This window comes from Acomys minous, assembly GCF_964271855.1.
Source record: "Acomys minous genome assembly, chromosome: 6".
In the NCBI taxonomy this organism is placed as follows: domain Eukaryota; kingdom Metazoa; phylum Chordata; class Mammalia; order Rodentia; family Muridae; genus Acomys; species Acomys minous.
The window spans coordinates 104,431,259-104,457,927 of NC_140487.1; the positions used below are offsets into that span (position 1 = coordinate 104,431,259).

Genomic DNA, 26,669 nt, shown 5'->3' on the forward strand with positions numbered 1-26,669 from the left:
AGAGACGACGAGAGGAGATTCAAATGTGACAGCAAGCTGTCTAGGTAGACGATACTCTTTACTGGGTGAGACATAGAAGGGCAGAGGGTTAGAAAATAGGCTTAAGTCCCCACGGACATGCTGGGAGCCAAGGGGAGATGCCGGGTAACCAGCTGAGAAAACCTGGAGCTCACGCGAAGGCGAGAGTGCAGATTACTCTAATTGTGGATGCTGAAGGCGGCGGCAGGTTCGAGGCCCAGGCTTTGAGTGAGCAGCTGTGATATCAAAGACGACAGTCCCACCCTGACCTCCTGTGGGCGTTCAAGTCATGGGGGTGACAGTAAGAATTGGATGCTGAGGAGGAGAACCAGCCAGGGGGGGAGGGGGGGAGCAGTCCCGGGTCGCTGCTGGAGACTGCTCTGAAGTGAGAACTCACACAGACAGGGGAAGGGTACCGGGAGACACAAAGTGCAAGGTCTTCCAAGGGACACTGGAGTGGAACGCTGGCTTGGAGTATAGACCTGGAGCCAAAATACTGCTGCTGGCTTGTGATTTTAGGCTTCCCAGCATTGCAGCTGGATGTTGCCTAAAGCAAATTACTAACCTGGGCCTCTCAGCGGCCTTTTTGTAAAGTGGGGTGACAGCACCACCTCCCTGAGGCTGAACTTACCGTCTGGCACATGGGTCCTTTGCAGGTAAGAGCTCTGGATGTCTGGTCCGAACGGGGGAAGGAGAGAAGTAAAAATGTGGCGGGAGCAGAGGAGTTGGGAGGACAAGACAACCTGTGTCCCCAGCGAGAGGCTGAAGGAGAGATAAACCTGTTTTTTAGGATTCCAAGTGTGGGCTCGGAACAGTCTCATGAGAGAACAGGTGAGGTTAATTCAGTAGAAGAGCAACCACCTTGTGCAGGAGCTTAATTGTTGCCAGCTGAAAAGATCCGTGAACCGACTCTGGGTTCTAATAAGCCCAGAACTGGAGGCAGGGCTTTTTGAAGACTTGAGATAGATTTGGCTGTTCATTGCTGCCCTTCAAGACACTCCTAGAAAGAACCGCTCGAGGGAAGGAATCGGGGCTCTGGCTCCTGCTGAGGTTCTGGGTTCTGGCTACCCCAGGTTCCAGCAGGAGAAATCCTGCGGCTCACGCCAAGAGACTCGTTCCTCGGAACTGATATGCTTAAGGTTTTGTTATTGTGTCCATTAATCCTCATTTCCTATTATTTTGGTTAGTCAGGTTATAAGTGACGTATGCTCGGTCACTAAGTTGTTAATAAAATATATTGGTTAAGAAAATTGAGCCTACAAGAGGCAGCTCGGCTCTCGGCAACTACAGGGCCTCCATATTGAAAAGGCTCCCAGAGATACAGGATCTTTTAGAAATCTGTTTTGGTGGTTAACCTCAACTATCAACAGCTGCCGTGCCCACTTCACTCCAAACACTGCTGGCTCCCTGGGCCAGGGAGATGGCTCAGCAGGCAAAGGCACTAGCCCACCAACCCTGATGACCCAAGTTTGATACCAGCTCTCCTCTGCAGCCTGTAACAGAGCTAGCCTCATTGGGGTTAGAACTCTTAACTGCTTTGCTCTGCTTTGGAGAGGAGTCAGGGAAGGCAGTTACTATAAGTTCTGTTTTGGGGACTAGACCTCGGAAAACTGCTTTAGGCTCCAGTGTAGCCCTGCCCACATTTTCCCTACCTTGCCTTTAGGGCTGCTGCTCTGTGCTGAGCCTGTGGAAGAGGAGGCCTTTAGGTACCTTCAGCCCTGCCTTCAGCCAAATACAAATCTCTCTGGTGCAGCAAATAATCACTCTGATTCTCCAGAGGCAGGGCTGAGGAACTGTTCCCCACTGTGCAGAGTGAATCTGCTGCCAAGAAAAGATGGTAGCACTCAGATACCTGTTTGTGCGAGGAGAAAAGTCCTTCTGGAGGGAGGCTGCCTGGGGATACAGGCAAGGCGGTGCGGCTCAGGTTCAGGAACAGACATCACCTCAATGATTTCCCAAAGACTTGACTAGACAGAGGGCGGGGCCACCGGGACCCAGGCTTCTCTTGGCCCCTGCTACCCTCGCTTTAGTGGCCAAACTCAAAACTAAAAGACTTGTGAAAAGGAACAAAGGAGCAGGGCGGTGGTGGCGGCGCACACCTGTAATCCCAGCCCTCGGGAGGCAGAGGCAGGTGGCTCTCTGAGTTCTAGGCTAGCATGTCTACAAAGTGAGTCCAGGACAGTCAAGGCTAACACAGAGAAACCCTGTCTCGAAAAACCAAAAGGGAAAAAAGAAAAGATAATAAAGGCAGCAGAAGGCATTACTGAAAACAAGAGACACTAGCACAATCCCAACAGAAAGGGAAGAGTGAGAAACAACACACGGGCAGCTAGTACACTTCCACGGGCAGCTCAGTCCTTCACAGTGAAGCTTCCAGAAAGCTCAAGACTATACTGAGAAGCCAGGGTCAGCAACAACGGAGGCAGTGTCCAAAAGATGGCAAGAGTGAGGTAGGAAGTGGTCCATGCTGCCTTTGAGGGGGGTGTTTCCCTTTCCAGTTAGTAGTTTCTTGAGTTCGGTCTTAAGCACAGTACTCCTTTGACACTGAGCACACTCTCCCCCTTGTGAGCTTGCCTCCCCCTTGTGACACCACCCCTCCCCCAACTTTAGGCTCAAACACACAAATGAATCGTTACTCAGAGGTCCACCAACGACCCTGAGTTCAAAATGTCACAAACTATGCTTCCATCTTCCGCTTTCCTGTGTCTGTCCCCCAGTTTGGAGGGATGCATGCCTCATCCAGTCACCAAAGGCAGAGTTCACTTTCCTCTGCTGTTCTCAAGAGTCGGCCTCCTAACCCTAAGTAGGTATCTCTTCCCCTCAACAGAACCGCTGCAGCAGTTCAGAGCCTTCCTCTTTTAAATGGACCACTGCCGCCATACGACCTCACAGCAACACATTCGAGTTCCAGTCAGTTCTCAGATCTTGACGATGCACATCTGAACATGTCACCCGAAGTCTGCCATCTAAGCTCCACCGATACATGACTGTGGTGGCTTTGATGAGAAATGTCCCCCTAGGCTCAGGTATTTGAATACTTGACCCTTGGGTGGTGGTGCTGTTTGGGAGCTTATGGAACCTTTAGAAGGCAGAGCTTTGCTGGAAGAGGTATGTCACTGGGGGCAAGCTCTGGCTGCTTATAGCCACACTCAGTTCCAGTTTGTTCTCGCTGCTTTGTGTTTGAGGTTATATGCAAAGCTTAGTGGACCGTGATAGTAAGAGACGGGACAATGTAGTGCTGAGAGTAACGCAGACTGTGGGGGCCCAGCTCAAGGGTTCAGAAGGAAACGAGGTCTCTTGGTAACTGGCTATGAGACCATCTGTGTGATACTTTGGCAAAGAACCCGGCTGCCTTCTACCTGTGTTCTGAGAACTTGCTCGAGGCTAAATTTAAAAGTAATAAACTGACTCCTTTAGGAGTACTTCAAGACAGTATAACATTGTGCCTGTGGCACAGTTAGGAGCAGTAACTCTTACGCGGGTCTACAATGAAAAAAGAGCAAGTGAGACATAAAGAAATACAAAAATGAACAGTCCGGAGAGGAAAAAAGCACTAGGCAATTTAATTACAGCTAAGGCATGTGCTGAAAGAGAGGCTGGAATTAATAAAGAGATTAGCACCATTAAGGGCCCGCTCAGCTAAGCTTCCAACGTGGGAAAGAAAAAGGCCTAAGGAGTTGTTGCACCTAGAGTGACCTTGCCACGGCACCTGTGCAGTCTGGGATGCCACCGCCGCTGCTCCACCCCAAATCTCTTGCCCTGTGCTACAAGCCGGGGCCGCTACTCCCACCTAGAACCCATGCTGCCTCCTACCTGGGTAACTGTCTCTAGAATGCTCTTCTCTCCTTCGGGACCCTTCCTTTTAGACCCAGATTATTCTATTTATCCTTTTATCACAGTTGCTGGCATTTGCTGGTTTCTAGCCAGGGCTCACCCAGTGACCCCTGCTCCTCAGAGATAAGGTGAAGCTGATGAGAGTTAATAGGTGGTGGCCTGGTTCCTGGGAGAGGGTTCTGGAACAAGGAAATAGACTAGGGAGTAACCTCCTTTAGTGGGAATGGCAAGATCTTCTACCCACTTTTTCACACGCAGATAGAAAGTCCAGTCTTCGAAGCTCTTCCCAGCTACTATCCGATCATGACTTCCCACAGCCAGGAGATAACTAACCGGCATATGAACGGCTTTCTAAGGCCACTTGTAGATGAAGAAGGTCATCTTCCTTTAAGAATCTATGAAAGCCAAAGCTCTTGGTTAACATTTTAAACTCTTTCTAAGGAAAAACTCCAGGGGTTAAAGTGCTACAAGCAAGAAAATCGTTGTGTATGAGCCTCTCCGACTTGACCCATCTGTGTGAATTGCTGGTCTGAGAGACCACACCGGGCAGCTTGGGTCAAGAGGACTCAGCTAAAATGGTGCCATGAATGTGGGGCCATTTTCAAGCCCCCCCCCCCAGTAGAGGACAATGTGTCAACTCCTTCCCTCTCGGGCCAGAGAGAGACCAAAGGCACTAGTGACTGACTGGGCACTGGAGGGAAGGCCTGTTTGATGTGACTTCTTATTACCCGTGATCAGCCACATGTAATGAGAAACAGGCCTGACCCCAGGACTCCCAAACCCAATTCTTAGCCAAAGCACTACCTCTCCGCAAGACACACCAGCCTCTGCTACCTCCCTCCCTCACCTGTATCACTTTAAAGATGGAGACCCCCGCCCATCACTTTGGTAGCAACTCGGCCTTAGACCGAGTGCGTCACCAATTCTGAACATCCCAAAGTCCTTTCACCGGCAGAAGGGAAGAGTTCGTCATGATCACACTGCGGGATCCCAGTAGTAGTTATCTTTCATGTACTTGCTGGAGCACCCAGCCCCCCAGACTCTGGGGACACATGAGTCTTGATGAATTCTGCCTCCCCCGTTTCCAGATATGTGTGACCAATGCAGATCACCTGACTTTCCCAGTCCTTGATTCCCTACTCTGGGAAACAGGACTCCTGGAGGATTATATGAGACGGTAGGTGAGGCGCTTGGCACACAGGCTGCCAAAGAGCAAATCTTCAGGGGACAGCTGGGTCTGCTATTGTTAATGACTGTGCAGTGCTGTCACTGCTGCCCCACTGGCTGCTGAGCCTGCGGTGGAGTGGCCCAAGCACTGGCTCTCGGTTTCCACCTCCTCTCACCATCAGTGTCAAGGTTTCCCCGTGAGGATTTGCCCCAGCTGCAAACTACCAAGAACAAAAACTACCTCCCATGGGTGGGGGCGGCCAAGGCGCAGGAAGAAGCTGGAACCAGTACCTAGGGCCACAGATTCAACTCTAACCCCCACGTCACCCATCTGCCTCAAACCCTAAGCTCTTAGGGATGGCAGATGTAAGGACAGCCTAGCGATTCTGTAGGGGTTTGGGGGGCAGGGGTGCAAACCAAATTACACTTTTGGAGAAGTATCTCCAAAACTTAGTAGTTGTAATTCATTTAGAATGACCTGAATTCTACCAAAATAGCATCTGTAAGTACACACCAAGCTTCACCACTGCAAGGTTTCTCTCTGGCATGTTTTAGTAACGTGGGAGGTATTAGAATACATTATTGCTTTCTGCTGGGACGAGGCGTGGCCTACACTGCCTTCCCTCCTGTGTGGGTTCTGCGGTGGGCACTGAAGTGGGAGCTGTTGTTGAAGTCTCTGCCACACTCTGTGCACTTGTACGGCTTCTCCCCGGTGTGAATTCTCAGGTGGATGATAAGGCTGGAGCTCTGGTTAAAACACTTCCCACACACTCGGCACTTGTACGGCTTCTCTCCCGTGTGGATTCTATGGTGAGTGATGAGGTTGGACCGGTCTCGGAAGAACTTCCCGCAGTCGAGGCATCTGTAGGGCTTCTCCCCCGTGTGGACCCTCTGGTGGGTGACAAGCTTGGAACGCTCGCTGAAGCACTTGCCGCACTCCGCGCACTGATGGAGCTTCACGCTGGTGTGAGTTCGCTGGTGGTTGGACAGGCTGGAGCCCTTGCTGAAGCTCTTCCCACACTCCATGCATTCGTAGGGCTTCTCACCGGTGTGGATTCTCTGGTGACTGATGAGGGCGGAGCTCTTAGAGAAGCCCCTCCCACACTCAGGACACTTATACAGCTTCTCCCCTGAGCTGCTGTGACGGCCTCTGGAGCCCGTGCGCATGCTGGCATTCTGAGGCTCTTTAGGTATCTCCCATGTAGAATTTCTCCAGTGAGCACTAACAGACGGACTTTGGCCAACACTCTCTACAGGCGCGTTACCCTGGTCGGGAGTTCCTACCGAGTGGACCCGCTGATGTTCCAGCAGGTGTGAGCTCTGACTGAAGATTTCCCCACACTCCCGGCATATGGAGGGCTTCTCTTCAGTGTGCGTTCTCTGGTGGGTGTTGAGGCTGGTGAGGTCCGTGAAACTGTTCCCACAGTCAGGACACTGGTAGGGCTTCTCGCCCACGTGGGGCTGTTGGTGGGCAAAGAAGTGGAATTTCTGACTGACAAACGTGTCACTTTGATAGGGTTTCTCCGGGAGGTACAGGCCTTGATGATCAATAAGTTTTTCAAAGTCCTCCTCAGAGGAACACGCTGCCCACGGGACAGCACTTCTCCACTCCCCGCCACCCTCATTCTCACGGTCCTCCCCACAGCGGGGAGGCTGGCAAACGGCTTCTGTGGTGTATTTTGGTAAGGCTCCCGGCCGATCCCCAAAAACGTCCTGCTCTGAAATCTGCTCTTCATCCTCACGCTTCACCTCAAAGCCTGAAACAAGAGACAGAACTGAGAGTTGTTGGCTAATGCTGGTTAGCACTCGCGCACCTCTACCGTGCATTCTGAGGTTTGGCTAACGCAGATTTGTATCTTACATCCCACAGCTTATAAATGTGCCTAGCATGACAGCTGCCAAGTTTTTGTGTACACGTGCGCTTCTAATCCTGAAAAGCTGAAAAGCACTGTCTGGGGTACAGTAGCCGCACCCCAGCAACCATGAAGCCTGGCTCACCCCCTCAAGCTGCTCCTCTAAGTCTGGATTCAATAATAAACAGCTCTTGTCACCCTCTAGGACATTAAACTGATCCTGGGTCATGACTCAGTTCCATAGTTACCCAGGTGTGTCCCAGGAAAAGCTAGACCGGCCACCTTGGGCGCAGACCATCACTAAATAAGAGATGAAAGAATCTATGCAACGCACAAGATCTTTTCCTAATACCATCTCGCTCATTCTTTTGGCTCAGAGACAACGATACCATACCTGGTACCTGAAGGGCTCTAGCAGGCACACCTGGCTCTGGCTGGCCTCGCCCTTCTCCCCCATTCCCTCTGCCTTGCTAAAAAAAAATGTTAGATTACATTCCTAAAGCTAGACACCAAGGTCTATCCCCATATTTGGCCACTTCCTCCTCCTGAGGCCAACCACCTCAGCTATCAAAGGTCCAGCTATCAAAGCACTGAAGTCCAGCAATCAAAAGCCTCCTTTAGCTCACCTAATTAATATGCTCAATAAAAAGTAAACACCTCATCTTAATACGGGGCTCCCCCTTTTACCTTTATAAACCGCCATTTGCCTATGAGCCACATCTGTCACCTCTCTTCCCCTTCTCCTGTCTTTGTCTCCTACCCCTTCCCTTTGTCCCTCTGGGGCAAATAAAATCTCCTTTGTGCTGAGAACTTGGTTTTCGCGCATTGTGCTGCGACCCTGGTCCTCTCCGTTGCCCTCTTTGTACAAGACCGGCATCCAATGACTGCAGGCTCACCCGTATCTGGAGTTTGGGGATCTGGAGTCAGGAGTTTAATCTCCTCTTCATCTTCCATCTCACCCCAGGCCTCTAGGTCATCAGCCTCAGGACCACTCTGCCCAGATCCAGGAAGCCCCGCGGCTCCTCCTGCCGCCTCCATGGCGCTGATCACAGTCCGAGCCGTCATCAGTGAGTCCAGCTCCTCATAGAAGGGGCAGGTCCCTGGTGGGTGGCTGCTCTTGGCTTTCCTGTAGCTTCGGAGGAGGTTTTTGAATCTGTAGCGGCACTGCTCCAGCGTCCGCAGGAAACCCAGCGCCCGCAGCCGCTCCGCGATGGCCCGATACACTTGGCTGTTCTGGTGACAGGTGCGAAGCTTTTCAGAGAACGGCGACTCACTAAGAATCGCCAGAAAGGCTTTGGTCTCCTCGAAGCCCCAGTGAACACCTGCTGTCAGAAGTGAAAAGTTCAGACGTGGGAGACTTAGAAGCTTTAACTAGGTCATTAGGACGGGGGTGTATCTAGAGCAGGGGCCCAGGGACCTGGGAATACAAACTTCTTCTCAGGGATAGGCTAGGAAAGTCAGCCAAGGCATCCTCTCCCACCACCCCAAGAGACAATCTCACTGAAGGGGAGCAATAAGTGGCCATGTTTTAGCAACTGCATGGGACCCACTCCCTTGGCTTCAGCCGATGAGACACTGACGTGGATGAGATTCTCCCTGTATTCATTCAAAATACAGCCAGTCTCCTTTGTGAATTCTCCTTTCCACAAGACATGGGACCTGAGAATCCCCAAAGATCAGAGACATAAATGGACCTTGTAAGCAGGCGACAGACACACCACGGCTGAGGACACCCTCTCCTCTCTGGTCCTGTTGCAGGTAAGTGATATAACCAGAGGAGGCAGCGGGGGTGGGCTGGGGGCACATGAGTTCGTGGCAGGAGCCCAGGCTCTCTCTGCCCCCGCCTGTGCGGCTCCAGCATCTTCAGGTGGGTGTCAGCGACTCTCCCTTTGCAAGATTAGGTGACTCTCAAGTCTACGCTGTCAGTTTCTCTACCCTTCAGTATTTCACTCACTCTTTCTGGCCCCAGACTTGCTGTGAACAAATGGGCTGTTCTCACGCACCTGTTCTCCAGGTCGCGCAAGGCTTTAGAGTTATCTGCTCCTATAACTAGGAGACGCGGTCACTGGAGACAAGAGTGTGAGTCAGAAATGAAGACTTAGCACCTTACTCTCGTGTCCGCGATCTGACTCCTAGCCTGAGCTCTGACCTTAGGAAGCAGCAGCGGGGTTGAGAGTCATCCAGTTAAACACCATGTGCTTACCAATGCGGCTCTGGAGCAGAGCTGGGCTCCCTGCAATCCTGGGCCCCTGAGCAGATTCCTCGGTGGCCACGCCAGAAGTGCTGTAGTCTTCCGTTGCCTCCTCAGGCTCCCAGCTCCCTTCCTCTTGGTCATCCATCTCAGTGTCACTGTCCCCCAGCCTGGGGAGTGCCACAGCCTCTCCTGGCCCACTCGTGGGTCTTCCAATGGCTGTCCGAGCACTCACCAAGGCCTCTAGCTCCTCATAGAAGGGGCAGGTCCCTGGTGGGTGACTGTTCTTGGCTTTCCGGTAATTTCGTAGAAGGTTTTTGACCCTGTAGCGACACTGCTCCAGAGTCCGCAAGAAGCCCCGTGCCCTCAGCTGCTCTGCAATAGCCCCGTATACCTGGCGGTTCTGGTGACAGGTCCGGAGCTTTTCAGAGAAAGGAGATTCACTTAAGATGGCCAGGAAAGTCTTGGTCTCCTCATAGCCCCAGTGAACACCTGACACCTTCATGTCCTCCCCATCCCACTGGCATTGCTCTTCCCAGGCCCTTGAGTCCTCCTGGGATGCTGCCTGGGCTGACTTGTCCTGCTCACTGTCCAGGCTATCATCTGCAGTGCGCCCATTCCCAGGATGTATAAGGCTCAGATGCAAAGTCTCTGGTCCTCGCTCATGCTGGAAGGTGACACGTGGCTTTGAAACTGGAACTCCTACACAGAAGGAAGAACAGACATGACTGAGCAGAAATGGCCCTGTTGGGCCCTGTTTCTCTAAACTGCTCCTGAAACTCACAGCCCTCTCTTCACAGAGGCTGAGGGGATATTTGCCCATGATGATCCCCCTGGAGAGAGGTGCCTGGAAGCAACAGGACCCTCGCTGAGACAAAGTGACCTGCAGGCTTCTCATTTGCTGTGCTGTTGTTAGACATCATAGACACAGTGGCTACAGTGAGTCAACAGCTGGCAAACACAGGACCTCAAGCAACCCAATCACTGGTGGGGGGAAGGGGAAAGAGAGAGAAAAGAGAGGGGAGGGGGAGAGAGAGAGAGAGAGAGAGAGAGAGAGAGAGAGAGAGAAATTTCTGACCTCTGCTGCCACTGTTACCTATAAGATAAAACAAAGATTAAACATGAAGCAAATCCTTCTGGCAGGGACAGAGAAAGAGAGAGGGGGAGGGAAGGAGAGAGGAGAAGTGGGGAGGCAGGGAGAGGAAGAAGGAAGAGGAAGGGAAGAAGGAAGGGGGAGAAGGGGAGGGAGGGAGGGAAGGAAGGGCGGGGGGAAGAGAGACAGAGAGACAGAGACAGACTAAATGTAGAGCCCTTGGGGCACTGTTGAGCAGATATGGAGTGTGCCTAGAACACTTTGAGGAAATAAATGTCCTGATTTCCTAACACTACAGCGGCTCTACAGGATGACTTTCCCAGAAGCACTTGGTCCTAACAAAACATAAAGCCTTTTATCACAGTAAATGTTTGAGGAGAGCTAGATAAAGAGTTTGGATGTAAAGCCTTTTCAGGGTACCCTAATTCAGCACTTCTCAAGCTGGGGTCCCACTCTCCAGTCTAAGCCTATCATGAGTTTAAACCTGTGGGAAGCATTGGCTTTCCACACAAACGGCCTTCAGAGACAAGCGCGCTGGTCACGTGGGCTTTGGGTATTTGGAAACCTGAGCTGCTCGCTCTTCTCACACTCAGTCTCATGAAGCTCCCTCACAGGGAGTCTGCTCCCAAGAGGCTGTTCTCGGTGGGTGCTGAATTTTTGAGACAGAGGGCCTGGTCCAGTTCTGGGCCCAAGAAGACTGCACCTAGGTCATGAGCCCCAGCAGGGCCAGCTCTAGGAGACTAGCAAGCAGCCTCAACCACAGCCCGGCAGACTCTCTGCAGAGAGGGCAGAGCTCTGGTTCTAAGTGGCCAGCCCTCTCTGAGGGTCCCGGAAGTAGGCCAGCTGGGCCCTGGAGCACAGCACGTTTCGCTTACCCAGGCACATGCCATTCCCACGATCATCTTCTGCGGGGTCCTGGCAGGGCTCCTCCTTGGCTCCTCTACTGGGGCTCAGGGCTTCCTGCGGCACACACAGAGAGGACCTTAAATATCACTGATGCTTTAAAACAGCCTGACCAGACCTAAGAGAGATCAGGACACTGCAGTGATGCCCTGTGTGGCGACTGAGGGGTCGGGTGGTCGGGGGGGGGGGGGTTGGGGGTGGCCAGCATCACAGTCACTGACTGCCAGCAGGCCCAGTGGGGCAAAAGTTAATGTCTTATGCTCTACATCCCTTTGCTAAAGAGGCTGGGGGGGGGGGGGGGGGGCGCCAGGGGGGCACACAGCAGGAGGACCAAGAGGACAAAAGGAAAAGAAAATAGCACTTTACCTGGGACAGGGCTGCCACCTCCCAATCTCCAGTGCTCTCTATCTTTAGAACAGTGGGGACTTGGGGTGTGAGGACTGCTGAGGAAGAGAATAAGCCTGTGAGATAGAAACTCGGCTCTTTACGACCACTTCCTTCTGACACACAGCCTCCCAATGGCCATGCTGGGACCAAGCCAAGCATGTCCCATGCCCAGGGCACACTTGCCATTTCACCTTCCTTTAGAGCGTGGGACTCCTGAGCTATTTTCAGTGATGTGCCATATGTGGGGTACAAGTCTCCATCCTGTGGGTGCCAATGCCACCGCAACACCGGCACCTTCTCTGTAACTCTAGCTAGTGGGTGCGCTGCAAGCATCCCGCTTCGCAGAGCTTTTTAACATCACCGCTCAATGTCAACGTCCATCAGACATTTTTCCTATCTTGATCCTTGAACTCTGCACATCCTTCCCCCCTCCCCCACCTCCCAAGCCCGTCCCTTGGGAGCAAAGGCTTCGTTCTCTTATGTCCCCATATCCCTGGTGCTTACCATTCTCTGTCAAGGACTGAGGTGGCATCTTAGAAAGGTCAGGACATGTACTCTCCACCCACGGTTTCTGGGACTGTCCCTCGGAGCAGCGAGCTACTGGCTGCGGCTGGAACCTCTGGAACTCTTGGACTGCTTCGAAGGACCTGGACTCTTCAGCGCACAGCTCCAGTCCCTAAACACAAAGGCAGAGCTTCCGAGTGTCAGTTAAGGCCCCTTCAGCGGCACAGGCATGTTACTTTGAGTATGGATGTGTTCCGGGGTTAACAGACCCTCAAGATCCAAAGAGAGTTTCAAACACCGGGAGGAAGCTATCGGGACTGGCCTTAGGAAATGAGCACTGGCTTGTCGACTCCCGGGAGGCCACCCAGGTACCAAGCAGGTGATCACTATTCAAAATGTTCTTCATTCATAGAGACAAATCACATAAAGTCATGTGACACTGAAATTAATTTATAAGCCTGTTGGCCTCCTCAGTAGTTACAGTCTACAGAAACACTGCACGACTGGACCCGACGACAGTCCTTACTCTCCAGCTATTGCCATTGTACAGTTGGGTCGGAACTGTCAACACAGAGCAAAGGCAGAGTGAGTGACAAAGAAGATGCAGGAAGCAACCACGAGGGCGGCTCTTGTGTTTCCAGTCCAGTGAGTAAGAAGTTAGAGGTCACTGCTCCACCTCAGCAAAAAATAATCTGAACATATAAAAGACCGGCGCTCTTGGAGCCAGCAGGGAAGTGAAGCCACGCCGCCTGTGCCTGCCCTCAAGCTGGAGAGCTGAGAGAGGTACCCACCAGAACGGAAACCTCCGCAGGGCCCAGTGCTAGCAGGAAAGCCCTCCCGACAGCATGGCGGACAGTCTGCTGAAGGCACACTGCAGACAAACTGAGGGTCAAGCTCTAGGAGACTCAGTCTTGGAGACGAGGGCAAGGGAGCTTTCACAAGTTTTACTTCCATGACTTCTACCCTCCTCTCACTGTGAGGGGCACAGAAAAGTCCCCTCAGGCTTCTGTTGGGGACAGGAACAGGTCCCACTGTGAAACAGGCCCGGGTACTCTGAGAACAGTGCCTGCCTGGGAAGAAACCATTTCACCAGAGCACAACCTGCTTTACATAAGGAGCTGGGGGGGGGGGTGGTTAGAGGGGGTTGGGAGGGGGCTGGGAAGAGGAAGGGGACCTGGGTGGGACCCCAGCTCCCTACTGTTCTGCACCAGTGATGGGAATTACCCACTTGAAGGCCTTCCCAGCAGCCTGCCCCATCCAAGAGAGGAGGGAACCAGGAAAATACTGATGGAATTCAGAGTCCAGGGCCCAGGCTAATCACAGAGCTATCAGCTGCCCTCTAGACATACTCAGCCACTACGTCACAAAAGACTTACTTACATAGTCCCTTCCCTTCCAGACATCACATGCCACCTTTTAACCAAAAACCACAAGGTATACTAAAAGGCAAGCAACAGTTTGAAGAGAAAAGAATGAAAACCAGTGTCAGGTGGCAGAAAGCTGAGCTTACCAAACCATGAAACGTTAAACTGGTAACCCAGCTGAAGAACTAGTGACCTTCAATGCCAGTGGCCCGAACACACTAGTTAGCTGGCATGGTGACACTCATCTGAAATCCCAGCAGTTGGGAAGCTGAGGCAGGAGGATTACAAGTTTGGGGCCAGGCTGGGTTTCACTGTAAGACCCTGCCTCAAAGATAGATAAATAAATAAGCAAAAAAACCCAAACAAACAAAATAAGACCCAACTATATGCTGTACACAAGAAATCCACTTTAAATATAGAGACACCTTACAGATAACAGAGTAAAGGAGGAAGAGGAAATACCAACTTAACCCTAAGCAAAGAAAGTGGGCAAGGAGCTGGAGAGGTGGCTCAGAGGTTAAGAGCACTGACTGCCCTTCTAGAGGTCCTGAGTTCAATTCCCAGAAACCACATGGTGGCTCACAACCATCTATAATGAGACCTGGCGCCCTCTTCTGGCCTGCAGACATACATGCAGGCAGAATACTGTATACATAATAAATCTTTAGGGGGAAAATAAACAAAGTGGGCGGGGAGATGCCTCAGTGGTTACAGTTCTGGACAAACAAGCAGAGAGCAGAGTTCAGGTCCTCGGGGTCCATGTAAATGGAGGGTAATCATGGTGATCTGTGTGTAAGGTCAGCTTCAGAAGGCAGGGACAGGAGATCCCAAGAGCAAGCTGGCTAGGAAGACCAGCCTTGTCCATGATCTCTGCGTCTGACTGACAGGCTCTCTCTCAAAGAGTGGGGTAAAAGAGTGATGAAAGATTATCCATGGCATCAACCTCAAGACTCCCAAGTGTGCACATGCACACACACACACATGTATATGCATACCCCCACATACATGCAAATACACACGTGCACACCACACATCCACACATATGCATGGGTGGGGGGAAGAAAGTGAGATAAGCAGTATTAATTTCAGAGCAAGAGCAGTCACCAGGGATAAGGAGTGGCTTTATAACATGACACAGGGCTCAATACTCTACAAAGGCACAATAATCCTCAAGCCACGTAAGGATTACACACACCTTCATCCTCTTGCTTCTAATGACACAGTCCAACGCTGACAGAGCCACAGGAGAAAAGCATGCATATGGTCAGAGACGACAGCAGTGCTCTTGGGACAGACAGAACCAAAGCCAGGGAACTGAAGGGGCCGATGGGTGGTGTCCGATTCATTCTCGGAGCACTGACTTCTGTAAGGTAGAGCCTCTAACAACAAAACACAAGGCCTATCTTCCAGCCCGCATGGACCACTCCTTGCCAAACTAGACCATATTCCAGGCTACAGAACACAGTCAGCCAATTTGAAAGAATCATGACACGTGTGCTCTCCGATCACATGGAAGTAAGTCAAGAACAGAAAGATGGCTGGAAAATCCCAACATACTTGGGGTTCAAACAATATACAAGCAAATATTTGAGTCAAAGAAGAAAGTTCCAAGAGGAATCTGTAGAGGTGACCTTCACTCATGTTATAGTAATATGTGTCTCTGTATAATTGATTGTTAATTGCTAAGCCTCGCAGTGAGCTACATGCTAACAGATGCAGATACTGCCATTACTATTGAAGAATCTCCTGCCTCAGTGTTATGTAAAAAAAAAATTATTCTCCATCATCTCTATTGGTCAGTAAAGAGCTCAACAGCCTATAGAGGGTAGCCGAGTTAAGGTGACACTTGTGATCCCAGTGTGTGGGGGGTGGTCTCAGGTGGAACAGAAAGAAGAAGGTCGCTGGGCCTTGAGGAGGTGACCATGAGGTCGCCATGAGAGAGTCTCCAGGAGGACAGAGATGGAGCAGGAGCAGCCAGGGCAAGACTAGATGGCAGGTAATGGTACACAGCTGGTAAGTTGGCCAGGCTAGCACAGTCGGGTTAGAACAGCTGAGGATCTACCTGGCTACAGTGCTTATGGCTTTTAATAAACCTAACAGGTCTCCACGTCTTTATTTGGGAGCTAGAGCAGGCATGTTGAAAGCTCCTATGAATAATTTAACAGAAACCTAAAAGTACTTTAAACCTCATGAATACAACTTAAAAAAAAAAAGCCCACGGGATACAATGAGAGTGCTGGGGCTTAGAGGTGAGTGACCAGCACTGAATCAAGGACCCGGGGGCTGGAGACAGCTCGCTCGGCAGCTGAGAACATGCGCTGCTCTTCCAGAAGACCAGGTTAGCTCCCAGCACCCAGCTCATGAGTACAACAGCCTCGTCATGTCCAGCAAAGAACCCTTCACTGCAGAGCCACCCCCTGTGTCTCTTACAAACTTCCTGCCTATCTTGGGGTGATGCCTGAGCCTTGGGGGGACTGTGTATGGTGTGGATGTCCCAGTTAGACCTGAGCACTCCAGCCTCTTACTCTGCAAGGTAACGAGCTGTGGGTCCCTCCATGTCTCACCACCTACTGTAAAAGACGTTTCTCTAGTGACAGACAGAAGATGCGGCCATCTATGAAAATAGAGAACTTTAGGGGGTGGTGTAATACTATGTCCATTTAGCAGAGCAGTAGTATTTGGTTCTCCCCTAGTGCCTGTGACCTACCCAGTAAGGAGCTTTTAGCCCAGTTAACAGTCATGAGTTCTCTCTTGTGGAGCAGGTCTTAAATTCAATCAGAAAGGCATTGGTTATCCCCATAACATTCACACCACCACTGCCCCCGGGGGCAGACCTCGCCACGCCGGTTGTCACTGTAGCAGGGTTCACAGCTGGGTAAACTGCTGAATACTTCACTCCATCAGTAGTGTAAACCGGACTTAATGTCACTGGTTATTGGGAAGAAAGCTGAACGAACACAGATGACAAAGTATCCCTGGAGCAGAGCACAGTCCTCCCGGAACACGCTGAGGAGCGTATGGCTGGATCACAGCATAGATCTATTTCCAGCTCGGTGGGAAACCTCCACACTGACTCCATAGTGGCTGTGACCAGTCTGCACCACCACTGAGGGACAGTAAATGCTCCCCTTCCCACAGCCACACCATTTGCCGTCAGTTGTTTTCTGTCCCTGTTGTTTTATTCTTAGCTATGTTGACTAAGATAAGATGAAACCTCAAAGTGGGTTCTATTTTGCATTTCTGACACCTAAGGATGTTCAATGGTTCGTTTTGGTTTGGGTTTGGTTTTTCTAGACGGTCTCTCTGTGTAGCCTTGGGTGTCCTGGATTCACTTTGTAGACCAGGCTGGCCTTGAACTCACAGACATCTATTTGTCTCTGCCTCCCGAGTGCTGGGATTAAAGGTGTGCACCCCGACGCCTGGCTAGGATATTCAATGTTTAAAAAGGTATTTCTCAGTCATTTGTATTTCTGGTTTTGAGAAGCCTCTGCATAGGTCCATGCTCCAAATTTTAATTGGGTTCTGTCTGTTGTTTAGGCATGTGTGGTTTTCCTTTGTTTTTTGTTTGTTTCCTGGGTTGTCTGTCTAGTCTAGATACTAATCCTCTGTCAGATGTATAGCTGGTTATTCTCCCCTATTCTGTGGGCTATCCTTTCACTCAAATGATGATGTCCTTTCTTGTACAAAAGACTTTCAGTTTCATGAGGCCCCTGTGCTGCAGGGGTCCTGCTTAGAGTCCCTTCTTGTGCCTGGGAGTTGAAGTGTAGTCCCCACTTTCTCCTCTATCAGGTCTTATGCTGAGGTCCTTGATCCGTGTGGAGTTGAGTTCCGGGCAGAGTGAGAGATGGGGAGCCAGCTCCCTCTTCTACATGCAAGCTATCCAGTTTGACCAGCACCACCTGCTGCTGCTGCAGCGGCGGCGTTTCAATGACACTGGCGTCTACAGGCTCAAATGCTTGCATGCCTGGTCCCCAGCTCATGGGCAGCTTAGGAAAGGATCAGGAAGTGTGGCCTTGTTGAGAAGGTGGATCACTGGGGGTGAGCTTTAAGGTTCCAAAAGCCCACACCAGGCCCCAGGCCCCCCACTCTCTCTCCTTCCCACACCTACCACTCCATCCCCACCCCCTCACCCCCCACCGCACCCCACTCTGCCTCCATTACGCTTGACCAACACCATTCTTCCCACATTGATGAAACGGTAGCTTTGTTTTATGAGTTATCTTGGTCATGGTATCTTCCCAGCAGCCGAAGAGCTGACTGAGATGGCTGTCTTTTCTCCAATGAGGATTTTGTTGTTGTTGTTGTTGTTTTGTTTGTTTGTTTGTTTTTTCTTCTCTGTCAAAATTAGGTGGCTGTAGGAGTGTGGGGGTTTTTTTGTTTGTTTTTTGATCTAAGTCCTAACCTCTATCCCATTTGTCAAACATGTTTGTCTTAATGCCAGAACCATGCTGGGCTTATTACAATAGCCCTGTAGTGTAACTTGAAATCAGAGACGGTGGTGCCTCCCGCAGTGTTTTTATTGTTCTGGATGGTTTTGGCTATCCTGGGTCTTTTGGGTTTCCATTTGAATTTTAAGATTTTTTTTTTTCCCCTTCAATTTCTATGAAGAAATGTGTTGGGCTTTTGATGGGGATTGTACTGAATCTGTAGGCTGCTTTTAGGACATTGACGTCTTCACAGCGTCATCCCACCAATCCATGAGTATAGGGGGGTCTTCCCATCTTCTGGTGGCGTCTCCAAGTTCTCAGTGTCTTAAAGTTTTCACTGTACAAGTATTTCAGCTTCTTGGTTAGATTAATTCCAATTGGCTGGGTTTTTTGGGGGGAAGGGTGGGGGAGATAGTGTGAATTATGTTTCCCTGATTTCTTTCTCAGTGTGTTTGCTGCTGCCATATAGGAAGCTACTGGGTTTTGTGTGTGAATTTTGTATCCTGATGCTTTCTTGAATGTGTTTATCAGCTATGAATAAGGACAGTTTCACATTTTCCTTTCCTATGTGCTTCTCCTTTTTATCTCTCTCCTGTCTTATTCCTTGGCTAAGAGTACAGCACTATATTGAACAGGAGAGGAGAGAGGGAACATTGTTGTTTTGTTCCTGATTTTAGTGAAAACATTCCATTCCGTTTGGTGTTGGCTGGGGCTTATATCATACTCTATTGCATTGAGATATGTCTCCTGTATCCCTAGATTCCCTGGAACTCTTATTATGAAGGGATGTTGGAGTTTCTCAAGACCTTTTCTGCATGTAATGAGAGGGTCATGTGGCTTCTGTACTTAAATCAACTTATGTGGATGGTTATAGTTATTGATTTACTACTGAACATCCCTGCATCTCTGGGATGAAGCTGACTTGATTATGGTAGATGGTATTTTTGGTGTGTTCTTGGATTTGGTTTGTATTTCATTGAGAATTTTGGTGTCTATATTCATTAAGGAGATTGGCCTATAATTCTCTTTTTTGCTCAACCTTTGTCTGGTATTGATTCTAAGTTTATACAAAAGACTCAGAATAACCCAAACTCCTCACCAAAGACTTACAGATGCCAAGCAAGCTCATGAAAAGGCAATTATAATCAAGAAGCTGCAAGTTGCGGGCTGGGAAGAAGGTTCAGTCAATAAAGTGCTTGCCACAGCAGGAGAAGGACCTGAGTGTGCACCTGTCACCCCAGCTCTAGGGAAGTGGAGGCAGGGGGATCCCTGGAGCTCATTGGACGGCCACTCTGGCCAGTCCATAACGCCGCTTCCTGTTATTACAAATCCGGACAAGTGGCCGGGTGTGGTGGCGCACGCCTTTAATCCCAGCACTCAAGAGGCAGAGGCAGGTGAATCCCTGTGAGTTCGAGGCCAGCCTGGTCTACATAGTGAGTCTAGGGCAGCCAGGGCTACATACAGAGAAACCCTGACTCTAAAAGCCAAAAAACCAAATCTGGACAAGTTATGTACCTCGCTGTTGACTCGCTTGAAAAACAGCAAAAGGAGAAGCTACCTTGACAGATGACGTGGCTGACTGGATGGGCGATGCCCACAAGAGGCTCCCAACAGGGCCTGACGCACAGGGGGTGCTCACGGCATGTCAGTGAACGCCCTACCTGAGCTCACACTCGGGCGTATTTTAATTTCATGCTTGCAGATGAGGCATCAGCTCTGTCGTGGAAACAGCACGACCTTGAGACCCAAGGAGCAGCGTTTAGGCTCTGGTTCACTCCCCGAGTGACCTCCGTGAGCCATCTGATTCTTGGAGCCCTAATCTACAAATGGGGACGGTGATGCTGTTTCTATGTGCTGCTGTAAGCATCCAAAGGGACCCAAGTATGTGGGATGACTGTGTTAAACATAAGACAGAAAACAGACCAACCATGCACACCAAATGGAGCTCGGAGGCGGTTGGGATGGCTAGGCACACAACCTCACGTGCAGATCTTGGCTCCACAACCCAGCAGCTAGGGATTCTGAACAAATCACCTATCTTTCTGTTGTCTCCATTTCCTTACTAGTAAAATTAGGCTAACGATACCTACCCACTTTATCGAACTGTGGCAGGATTACATGAGTTAATGCAAGTCAAGCAGTTAGAATGCCACCTGCTGCGCACACAGCAGGGCCCCGTAAACCACAGTCGCTCAACAATTACTATTGCTGTGATTTGGGGGCAACTATTATCTCAACCCCAGGCCCTCAACCTTACCTAGCCAGCTTCGTGGGGAACAGACTATTGGCCTTACCTGCTGTCCGGTAGCCCAGGCCTCTCGCTGCCAATCCTCCACCAGGGCCACTGCCTCCTCCCCGCTCTCAGGGTGTCGTGCCTGCACCCAGGTCTGTACCTCCCTGGGTAGGATGGACAGGAACTGCTCCAGCACCAGCAGTTCCAGGATCTGCTCTTTGAGGCGGATCTCGGGCCTGAGCCAACGACAGCAGAGAGCCCAGAGCTGGCTGAAGGCCTCGTGCGGTCCAGCTGCATCCTGGTACTGGAACTGCCTGAAACAGCGGCGGGAAACCTCGGGGCCAGGGACAGGGCTGTGGGCCTCCTGCTGGGGGCTGGACTCTGATTCCCACGAGTCCTCCTCCAGTTTCACAATCAGGAGGCCTTCGGGCTCTGGCGGAGGCGAGGCCACAGCCATCGTCTGGCCTGGGTGCTTCACTTCAGCTGCGATGCCCTCATCTAGAGACTTCCTGTGTTGACAGTGTGTCCTTCGAAAGACTCCTGGGGAGGGACTGCTCCCCAAGGCTGTGAAGACAGAAAGACAAAAGACACAGTGAGCAAAAGAACCAAAACATCGCTTTCCTCACTGCTCTCATACTTTCCACAGCCTGTGACAGGCATAGAAAGACACAGAGACCCCTTTGCAAAGGGCAGGAAGTGAGACCATGATCAGGTACCAAAACCAGCACCCAGCTCACTTTACAAGAAGAAAGCACCATGCTACATCCCTTGAGACACATTTAAATGTGTCCCTGGCCTCTGGTTTGGGCCCTAGTATGGCCTTCCTCCCTTCTACACCATGGCCAAAAGCTAACCTTCACTCAAGCCAAGTCCCAAGGGTCACCTCCTCCAGGAGACCAGCTTCCTGAGACCTGAGACTTAGTGTTCCTCTCTGGGTGGTCACCTTGCAAAATCCCTCTGCTTATCCCACACACCAGACGTTATTTACCATCCCTAACTAGAAGCTTCTCAGAACTCCAGCCAAAGCTGTCTGCAGACCCCATGGCTCCAGCACTTCCACTAGATTATCCCATAGAAGCCTCATATTTGATGGGTCAAAACTTCATGCACCATGAGGTACAAAACCCATAACCCCAGCAATCAGGAGGTAGAGGCAGGAAGAGCCAGAGTTCAAGACCAGCCTAAGCTACAATAGCAAAACTCTGACTCAAAAACCAGAATAAGTACATAAACAATAAAGCCCTGAGTTGGCCATCTTTTATGGCAAGCCCATCCATCTTCTAGATCTCTCCATCAGGTGCAAGGTGTCACTTTTCATCATCCCTTCTCCCTGGGGCTGTACCTGGTTCATCACGAGGACCTGTGTACCTGGCACTCACACCCTCAGTGCCACAGAATCATCTCAAGTCTTCCTGCACTTACCCTCCCAATGCCAGACCAGGCCACCACCCTCCCCAGCCCTCACTCTAATCCCCAGTCCAGCTGCCCAGCCTCCAGCTCTTCCCCACTGCTCCCTGAACCCTCCAGGGAGCCAGAGCCACCACCAACCCTTTCTAGGTCTCTCCTTAAACTGCAGTTTCCTGAGGCCTTCCTGTTCCCTGAAACAGGACTTGTCTTCAGCCGCCAGCTTCCACGGCATCTTATGCCCTCCCTCAAGACTGTGATCACCCTATTGCAATGACCATAGTGACCAGACCACAGTTTCCGAAGCATCTAGCACAGTGCTCAGCACATGGGGGGGAAACACAACAAACAGTGAAGTGAAGCTGTGAACCTTCCATGCCCATTGGCTCCCAAGGAGGGTACAGCCTCCCTGATGACACCCACACTGGGCTCGCACAGAAAACAAGCGGTAAGTCTGGTGACATAAAACACACCAGACTGAAGGAAGCCGTTGGCTGCATCTAAGCTGCAATGGCACGCCAGAACCCAGAGGGGGAAAATGATGGCATTTGGTATTCGGAGCCATTTGACTGGGCTGTAGGGAAACAAAGCAAAAGTAAGAGAAAAATGGAGGCTGGCCATAAGACTTGCCTGCACTTAGGACAATGCTTAGAGAGCAGCACACGGCCACTGGTTCATCCCGTGGCCACCAAACCACTTGTCATTCCCTTGGGAAAGAATTCCTTGGGGTTCCCTTGTCATGCCCCATCCCCACCCCCGACCCTGTTCCCTAAGCAGCTGATACACACCTCTGAGATAAATGTTCACCCATGGTTTGTAGTCACCTGTCCCTACGCTGGACAATGCCACTACCCTGTGTCACAGCTGGTATAGTACCCAGCCTCATATGTGATTAGCAGCAGGGCCATTAAAGAGTTTTGTTGCCTTGTCTTAAGTATATAAATCTGTTATATCAAAAAACAATGTCCATGGTTTAAAGAACTTACATTCATAGCTTTTTTTAAAAAAAAAATACATTTTCCTGACCTGCTAATCCAAACACACATCTGTCACTGTCACACACAAGGACTAACCTGTTAGGCATTCAGAGTCCCCATTATGTGCCCTGCACTGTACTGGGAGCTACAGAGCCAACAACAACTGGGACAGACAGTCCCTTCGGCCTTCACAAAAGTTACAGTCTTGGGACAGACAGTGAGTCAGCAAGCGAAGACTCCCACACTCCTGCACAAAGGGGGCACTCATCAGGCGACAAGCAGCCACCAGTCACAAACCCAGAGCCTAGCACATCTTTCCCATGGAGGCGGGGTGAAGGGGGGCCGGGGGAGATCCTTAAAACCTTGACCGTTCTCTTCAAACAGATGTCAGAAATCCCTGGAAAAATCATGTATCAATCCTCTCCATGTGGAGTGCAGACACTGTGGGGGAAGGGAGGTGAAGGCCGTCAGCCAGGAGCTGGGCAAGGGCATTCTCCAGGCCCAAGGCTACCAGGAACATATCTAGGCCTCCGAGAGGTGCCTTTCATTGGCACTAAGTACAGTGCTAAGCATCCTCCACCCATATTTGCATAGAATCCTCCAGGCAAGGAAGTGGAGAGCCATTAGTACTGAGCTGAACATCACTGGCCTGTATCACCCGAGACAGAGAAGGGACCAGAGAGAGAAAGGGCACTTTTTAAGATGCAGAGCTGATTCCATCCGTGTCTGTTCCAAAGTGGGTGTGTGGTGCTGATCGGCATGTCTCTGCTACTCTCTGCCTGCTTTTAGTTTCTTGAGCCTTTCTTGTCACTGAATGGAAGTGGGGTGTCTTTCCTACAGCGCTTTCCCAGACCAAAGTCAATTCTTTTGTCTCATGTTCACACTAGGACCCCTGGCTGTGGTAGTTTGAGCTTATGCAAAGACAGTGTGCATCACTTGTGACAGTGTCCCAAGCTGTGATGGACAGAGGGAAACTGAGCTTCTAGGTGGAGAGGAAGAGAGGGAGGGAAAGGGGGAGGTGGGGATGTTGTAAAAGAGGGAGAAGAAGGTCCTGTGTTATAAAACTACCAACTGGCTGAGTTAGGACCTCGGGCCAAGTCAGTCTTCTCCCGTCATTGTCCTTAACTGCAGCTGCAGCTGCCAGTCTGAACTCTTGCCCCAGGCTAACTTGTTAAAAACAATAACAACAACAACAACAAACAAACAAACGAGAAACGAAACAGAAAAAGAGGGCAGAATAAACAGGCAGTGAAACTGAAATGCAACCAGCAAGTAAAAACATAGGTAAGGTAGGGACTGTGACCAGCCGTGACACCCTGGGCAGATGTGGGCCCAGGATTTCCCTAGCTCTTCTGCCTTTTCCAAGAGAAATTAGACCTCTGGAGTTTAAAAGCTGACAACAACCAGAACTGTTTCAGACACCATGAGGATTAAAGCACAACCACAGACTTCACCCCACATGGGCTCCTCTTCGCTAAATAAATCACAAAGGTTTCTTCTAGTACCCAGAAAGACACAGGGGAGGCACAGACTCCCCAAACGAGGAGGGAAGAGGTGCTCAGTCAAATCAGGATCACAAGAATTCACTGTATGAAATTCTCAGAATTTTTAAAAAAACATTTTTTTTTTAAATTTGTACCACTTAACCATGGGGAAGCTGAGCGGAGGGGGGTTGGGGGGGTGCCTTGGGAGGGCCTGGGGCACGAAATGTAAGTACTCTCTTCCGGTTGCTTCTGTAATGACAGGAGAGAGGGAAAAGATTCCCCCTGGGACTTGAGAAAAGACCAGATTGGTTGGGGACCCCCAACCAAGAAGAAACCAGGAATTCCCAATGGTTGAAAATCCCACTTGCTGACAGCACAGGCTGTGGCTTAAAGCAGGTTAGACTCACGTCTAAGGACTTTACACAGGGGCAGCAGATAGGCCTCACTTAACAGACCACAATCACCGGAGGTAACTACCTAGCGTGGTCTGCTGAGGAACAAGTTCCATATGGTTCATTAACTCCGTGTGATTTGCTGCGATCACCTGGCAATGGCTGCAAGGCCTCAGGAAAAGGAGTCGGCACCACGCACCACGGTGTGTTGGCTACCCCTGTCCTTCAACTCCCATCAGCCTCACCTTACAGCAGACATGGATGACAGGGAGAGGGCTACAGCTCACAGCACTGAAAAGTCCATAGCCATCTCCAAGCGTGGTCTCTAGTCCACATTCGCCAAGCATTCACTCATTTGCTCCATCTACATTAGGTGTTTACTATTCTGGGATGGACAATGAGAAACGGAGATAAGCCAGACACTCCCCGCCCTGATATCGCTGGCTATCTAGTGGAAGAGAAAAACAAACCAAAAACCAAAAAACAGAAAAACTCATAATTATATTAACCAAACGTAGTAAATACAGTGTAACTTGGGAACCGGGAAGGTGCAGGAGACAACGGCTAAAGGAACCCCACAGGGGCTACCCGCTGAGTTGGTTCTTGAAGGTTCTCTGCAGAGAGAGGATATGTTAATAGTGCGGAACCAAAGGGGCCCACCCAGGAAATGGGGGAAACTTAGGCGGCCTTGGAGCCCGTGACAAGTAGGCTGCAAAGGGAATCTATATCAGAATTTCACTCAACGCTGAGTGCCAGTGATGGTTTCCCAAGCTGGAGAACAGATGGTACAATCAGAGTTGAGGGTTAAGCAGATCACACTGGCTGCAATGTTTGTCAGTGCTGGAGAAACGAAAACGTGGACGCTTGCGCAGAGACCCTCGGAAGACAGAAGTAATTTTTAAGAGATACTAAAGAAACGGCAAGGTGTGAAACAGTGGGGGGGGGGGGTAGGGGTGGAGAATGGAGGTGGAATCAGATGGTAAAATAAGTGGGTCCGGGGGATGGGTTCACTAGAGAGAGTGAGAGGCTCAGCAGAGAGTGGGTGGGATCAGGAGATCAAGAATAAGGAAAAGAAGGTACAGGTTTGGGGGCTGAACACAACACCCAGTCCCATCACAGATGCCATGAACTCGAGTAAGGAGAACGAAGAACCATTTTAAGGTCAAACTTCCAGCTCAGCCTCTCTACTTCTCTGCCAGGGCCTTGAAATCCTCTCTCCAGCTTGGCTGTGCTCTCCGGAGTTGGACAGTGGTGACTTCCCCCACGCGGCCAAAACCCATCGCTACCACCTTACCTGCTGACTTCTGGAAGACCCGCCTCGCTGCCCGCCCCCCCAACTCTCTTCTTCACCCCAACCCCACTATGACCCTACCCATCCGCAGACGCTGCATCCTCTGCCCGCCCCTCGACACACATACACAGTACACGTACACACACACACACACAAACACACACACGCTGCTTTTTCCCCCCTCTCACCTTCCCAGCCCCACCTCCCGCAGGGTATACCACCACCTCCTAAGCCTCCAGCCCAGCGCCTGAGTCTCAGCTGCACCCCATCCGGCACCCAGACTTACTCACCAAGTCACCCACTCCACAACAGAGCGGAAGTGCTCCCAGGCTCCTGCAGAGGATGCTGGGACGCAGAGTCCTGACGCCGCCAGCCCGGGAACCTGGCCTCCAAAACCACAACTCCCAAGAAGCATCGCGCGAGCACCGGCGGGCAACTCCCCCTATCGGCCGCCTCTCAGATGACGTCAGCCAATGAGTGTGTCTCCTTCTCATGGACTCTGGCACCGGAACAAATCTTGCAGGGTCAACGCTTCGGGGGGGGGGGGGCGTATCCCGGTACGATTTTGACTGTTTCCTATTGGTTCTGCAGTGATGGTACGGCCTAGTGGGTGGAGTCTAGAGTGGAAGTGGGTGGGACCTACTGAAGAATCCGGGATCCCTGTCTTCTGAGGAGAGTAGGGAAAAATAGTATAAAGGAGAAGAGGGTGACTACAGTGGCCATCTGTTGGGCAGGAGAGAGTTGGACAGTTGTAACTACAATTTCCAATTCACATCTTAGATGAGTGTTTTGGAAAGAGTTCTGTACCTCACCTCTTCGATTGTAAAATTAAAACAACAATAGCGCCCATGTCACGGGTTTATTTGAGGCGTCGGTGAGACAATAAACCTAGAACTGCTAACTCAGATCCCAGATCCGACAACGGATAGCAGATATTAGCCATTATCTCGTAAATCGTTTTAGCAGAGCTTAAATCCTCGTAGGTGTTGGAAATACGTTAATCCTTGCTGCTGAGTAATCTAATATAATATATGGTTGCTCTGTCCTCATTAGATACTAACGACACAAGCTAGAGTCGTCAATGAGAAGGGAGGCTCCGTGGAGAAGGGTGGGCTGTGGGCAAGCCTGTGGGACATTGATGGAGGAG

The 26,669-nt window shown here is 50.8% G+C and overlaps 1 protein-coding gene across 7 annotated transcripts; it reads right to left on the bottom strand.

The window, feature by feature from the left end:
* Window positions 1-3,556: 3,556 nt before the first annotated feature.
* ZSCAN20 (zinc finger and SCAN domain containing 20) lies at window positions 3,557-25,959 on the bottom strand. Of its 7 annotated transcripts, none has more exons than XM_084787443.1 (10): window positions 25,747-25,771; window positions 22,167-22,322; window positions 21,852-21,952; window positions 20,036-20,538; window positions 11,951-12,122; window positions 11,426-11,499; window positions 11,032-11,116; window positions 9,076-9,765; window positions 7,769-8,197; window positions 3,557-6,794 (listed from the first exon to the last, which is right to left on the bottom strand). In XM_084787443.1, the coding sequence occupies exons 2-10, from the start codon at window positions 22,187-22,189 to the stop codon at window positions 5,629-5,631; spliced, it is 3,243 nt and encodes a 1,080-aa protein (XP_084643569.1). In that variant the 5' UTR covers window positions 22,190-22,322; window positions 25,747-25,771; the 3' UTR covers window positions 3,557-5,628. The 7 variants fall into 7 exon arrangements, with proteins under 7 accessions (XP_084643569.1, XP_084643568.1, XP_084643567.1 ...); XM_084787442.1 differs by having other exon boundaries at window positions 7,769-8,194; window positions 11,426-11,502; XM_084787441.1 differs by having other exon boundaries at window positions 11,426-11,502; window positions 25,747-25,769.
* Window positions 25,960-26,669: the final 710 nt, after the last annotated feature.

Bases quoted from the DNA above. Each gene is read 5' to 3' on its own strand.
- ZSCAN20 (XM_084787441.1), bottom strand. From the start codon at position 22,189: ATGGGTGAACATTTATCTCAGAG. The intron at 11,117-11,425 runs GTAAAGTGCTAT...TGTGTGCCGCAG, and splicing joins AGGTGGCAGCCCTGTCCCAG to GAAGCCCTGAGCCCCAGTAG. The intron at 8,198-9,075 runs GTAAGCACATGG...CACTTCTGACAG, and splicing joins TCTGCTCCAGAGCCGCATTG to CAGGTGTTCACTGGGGCTTC.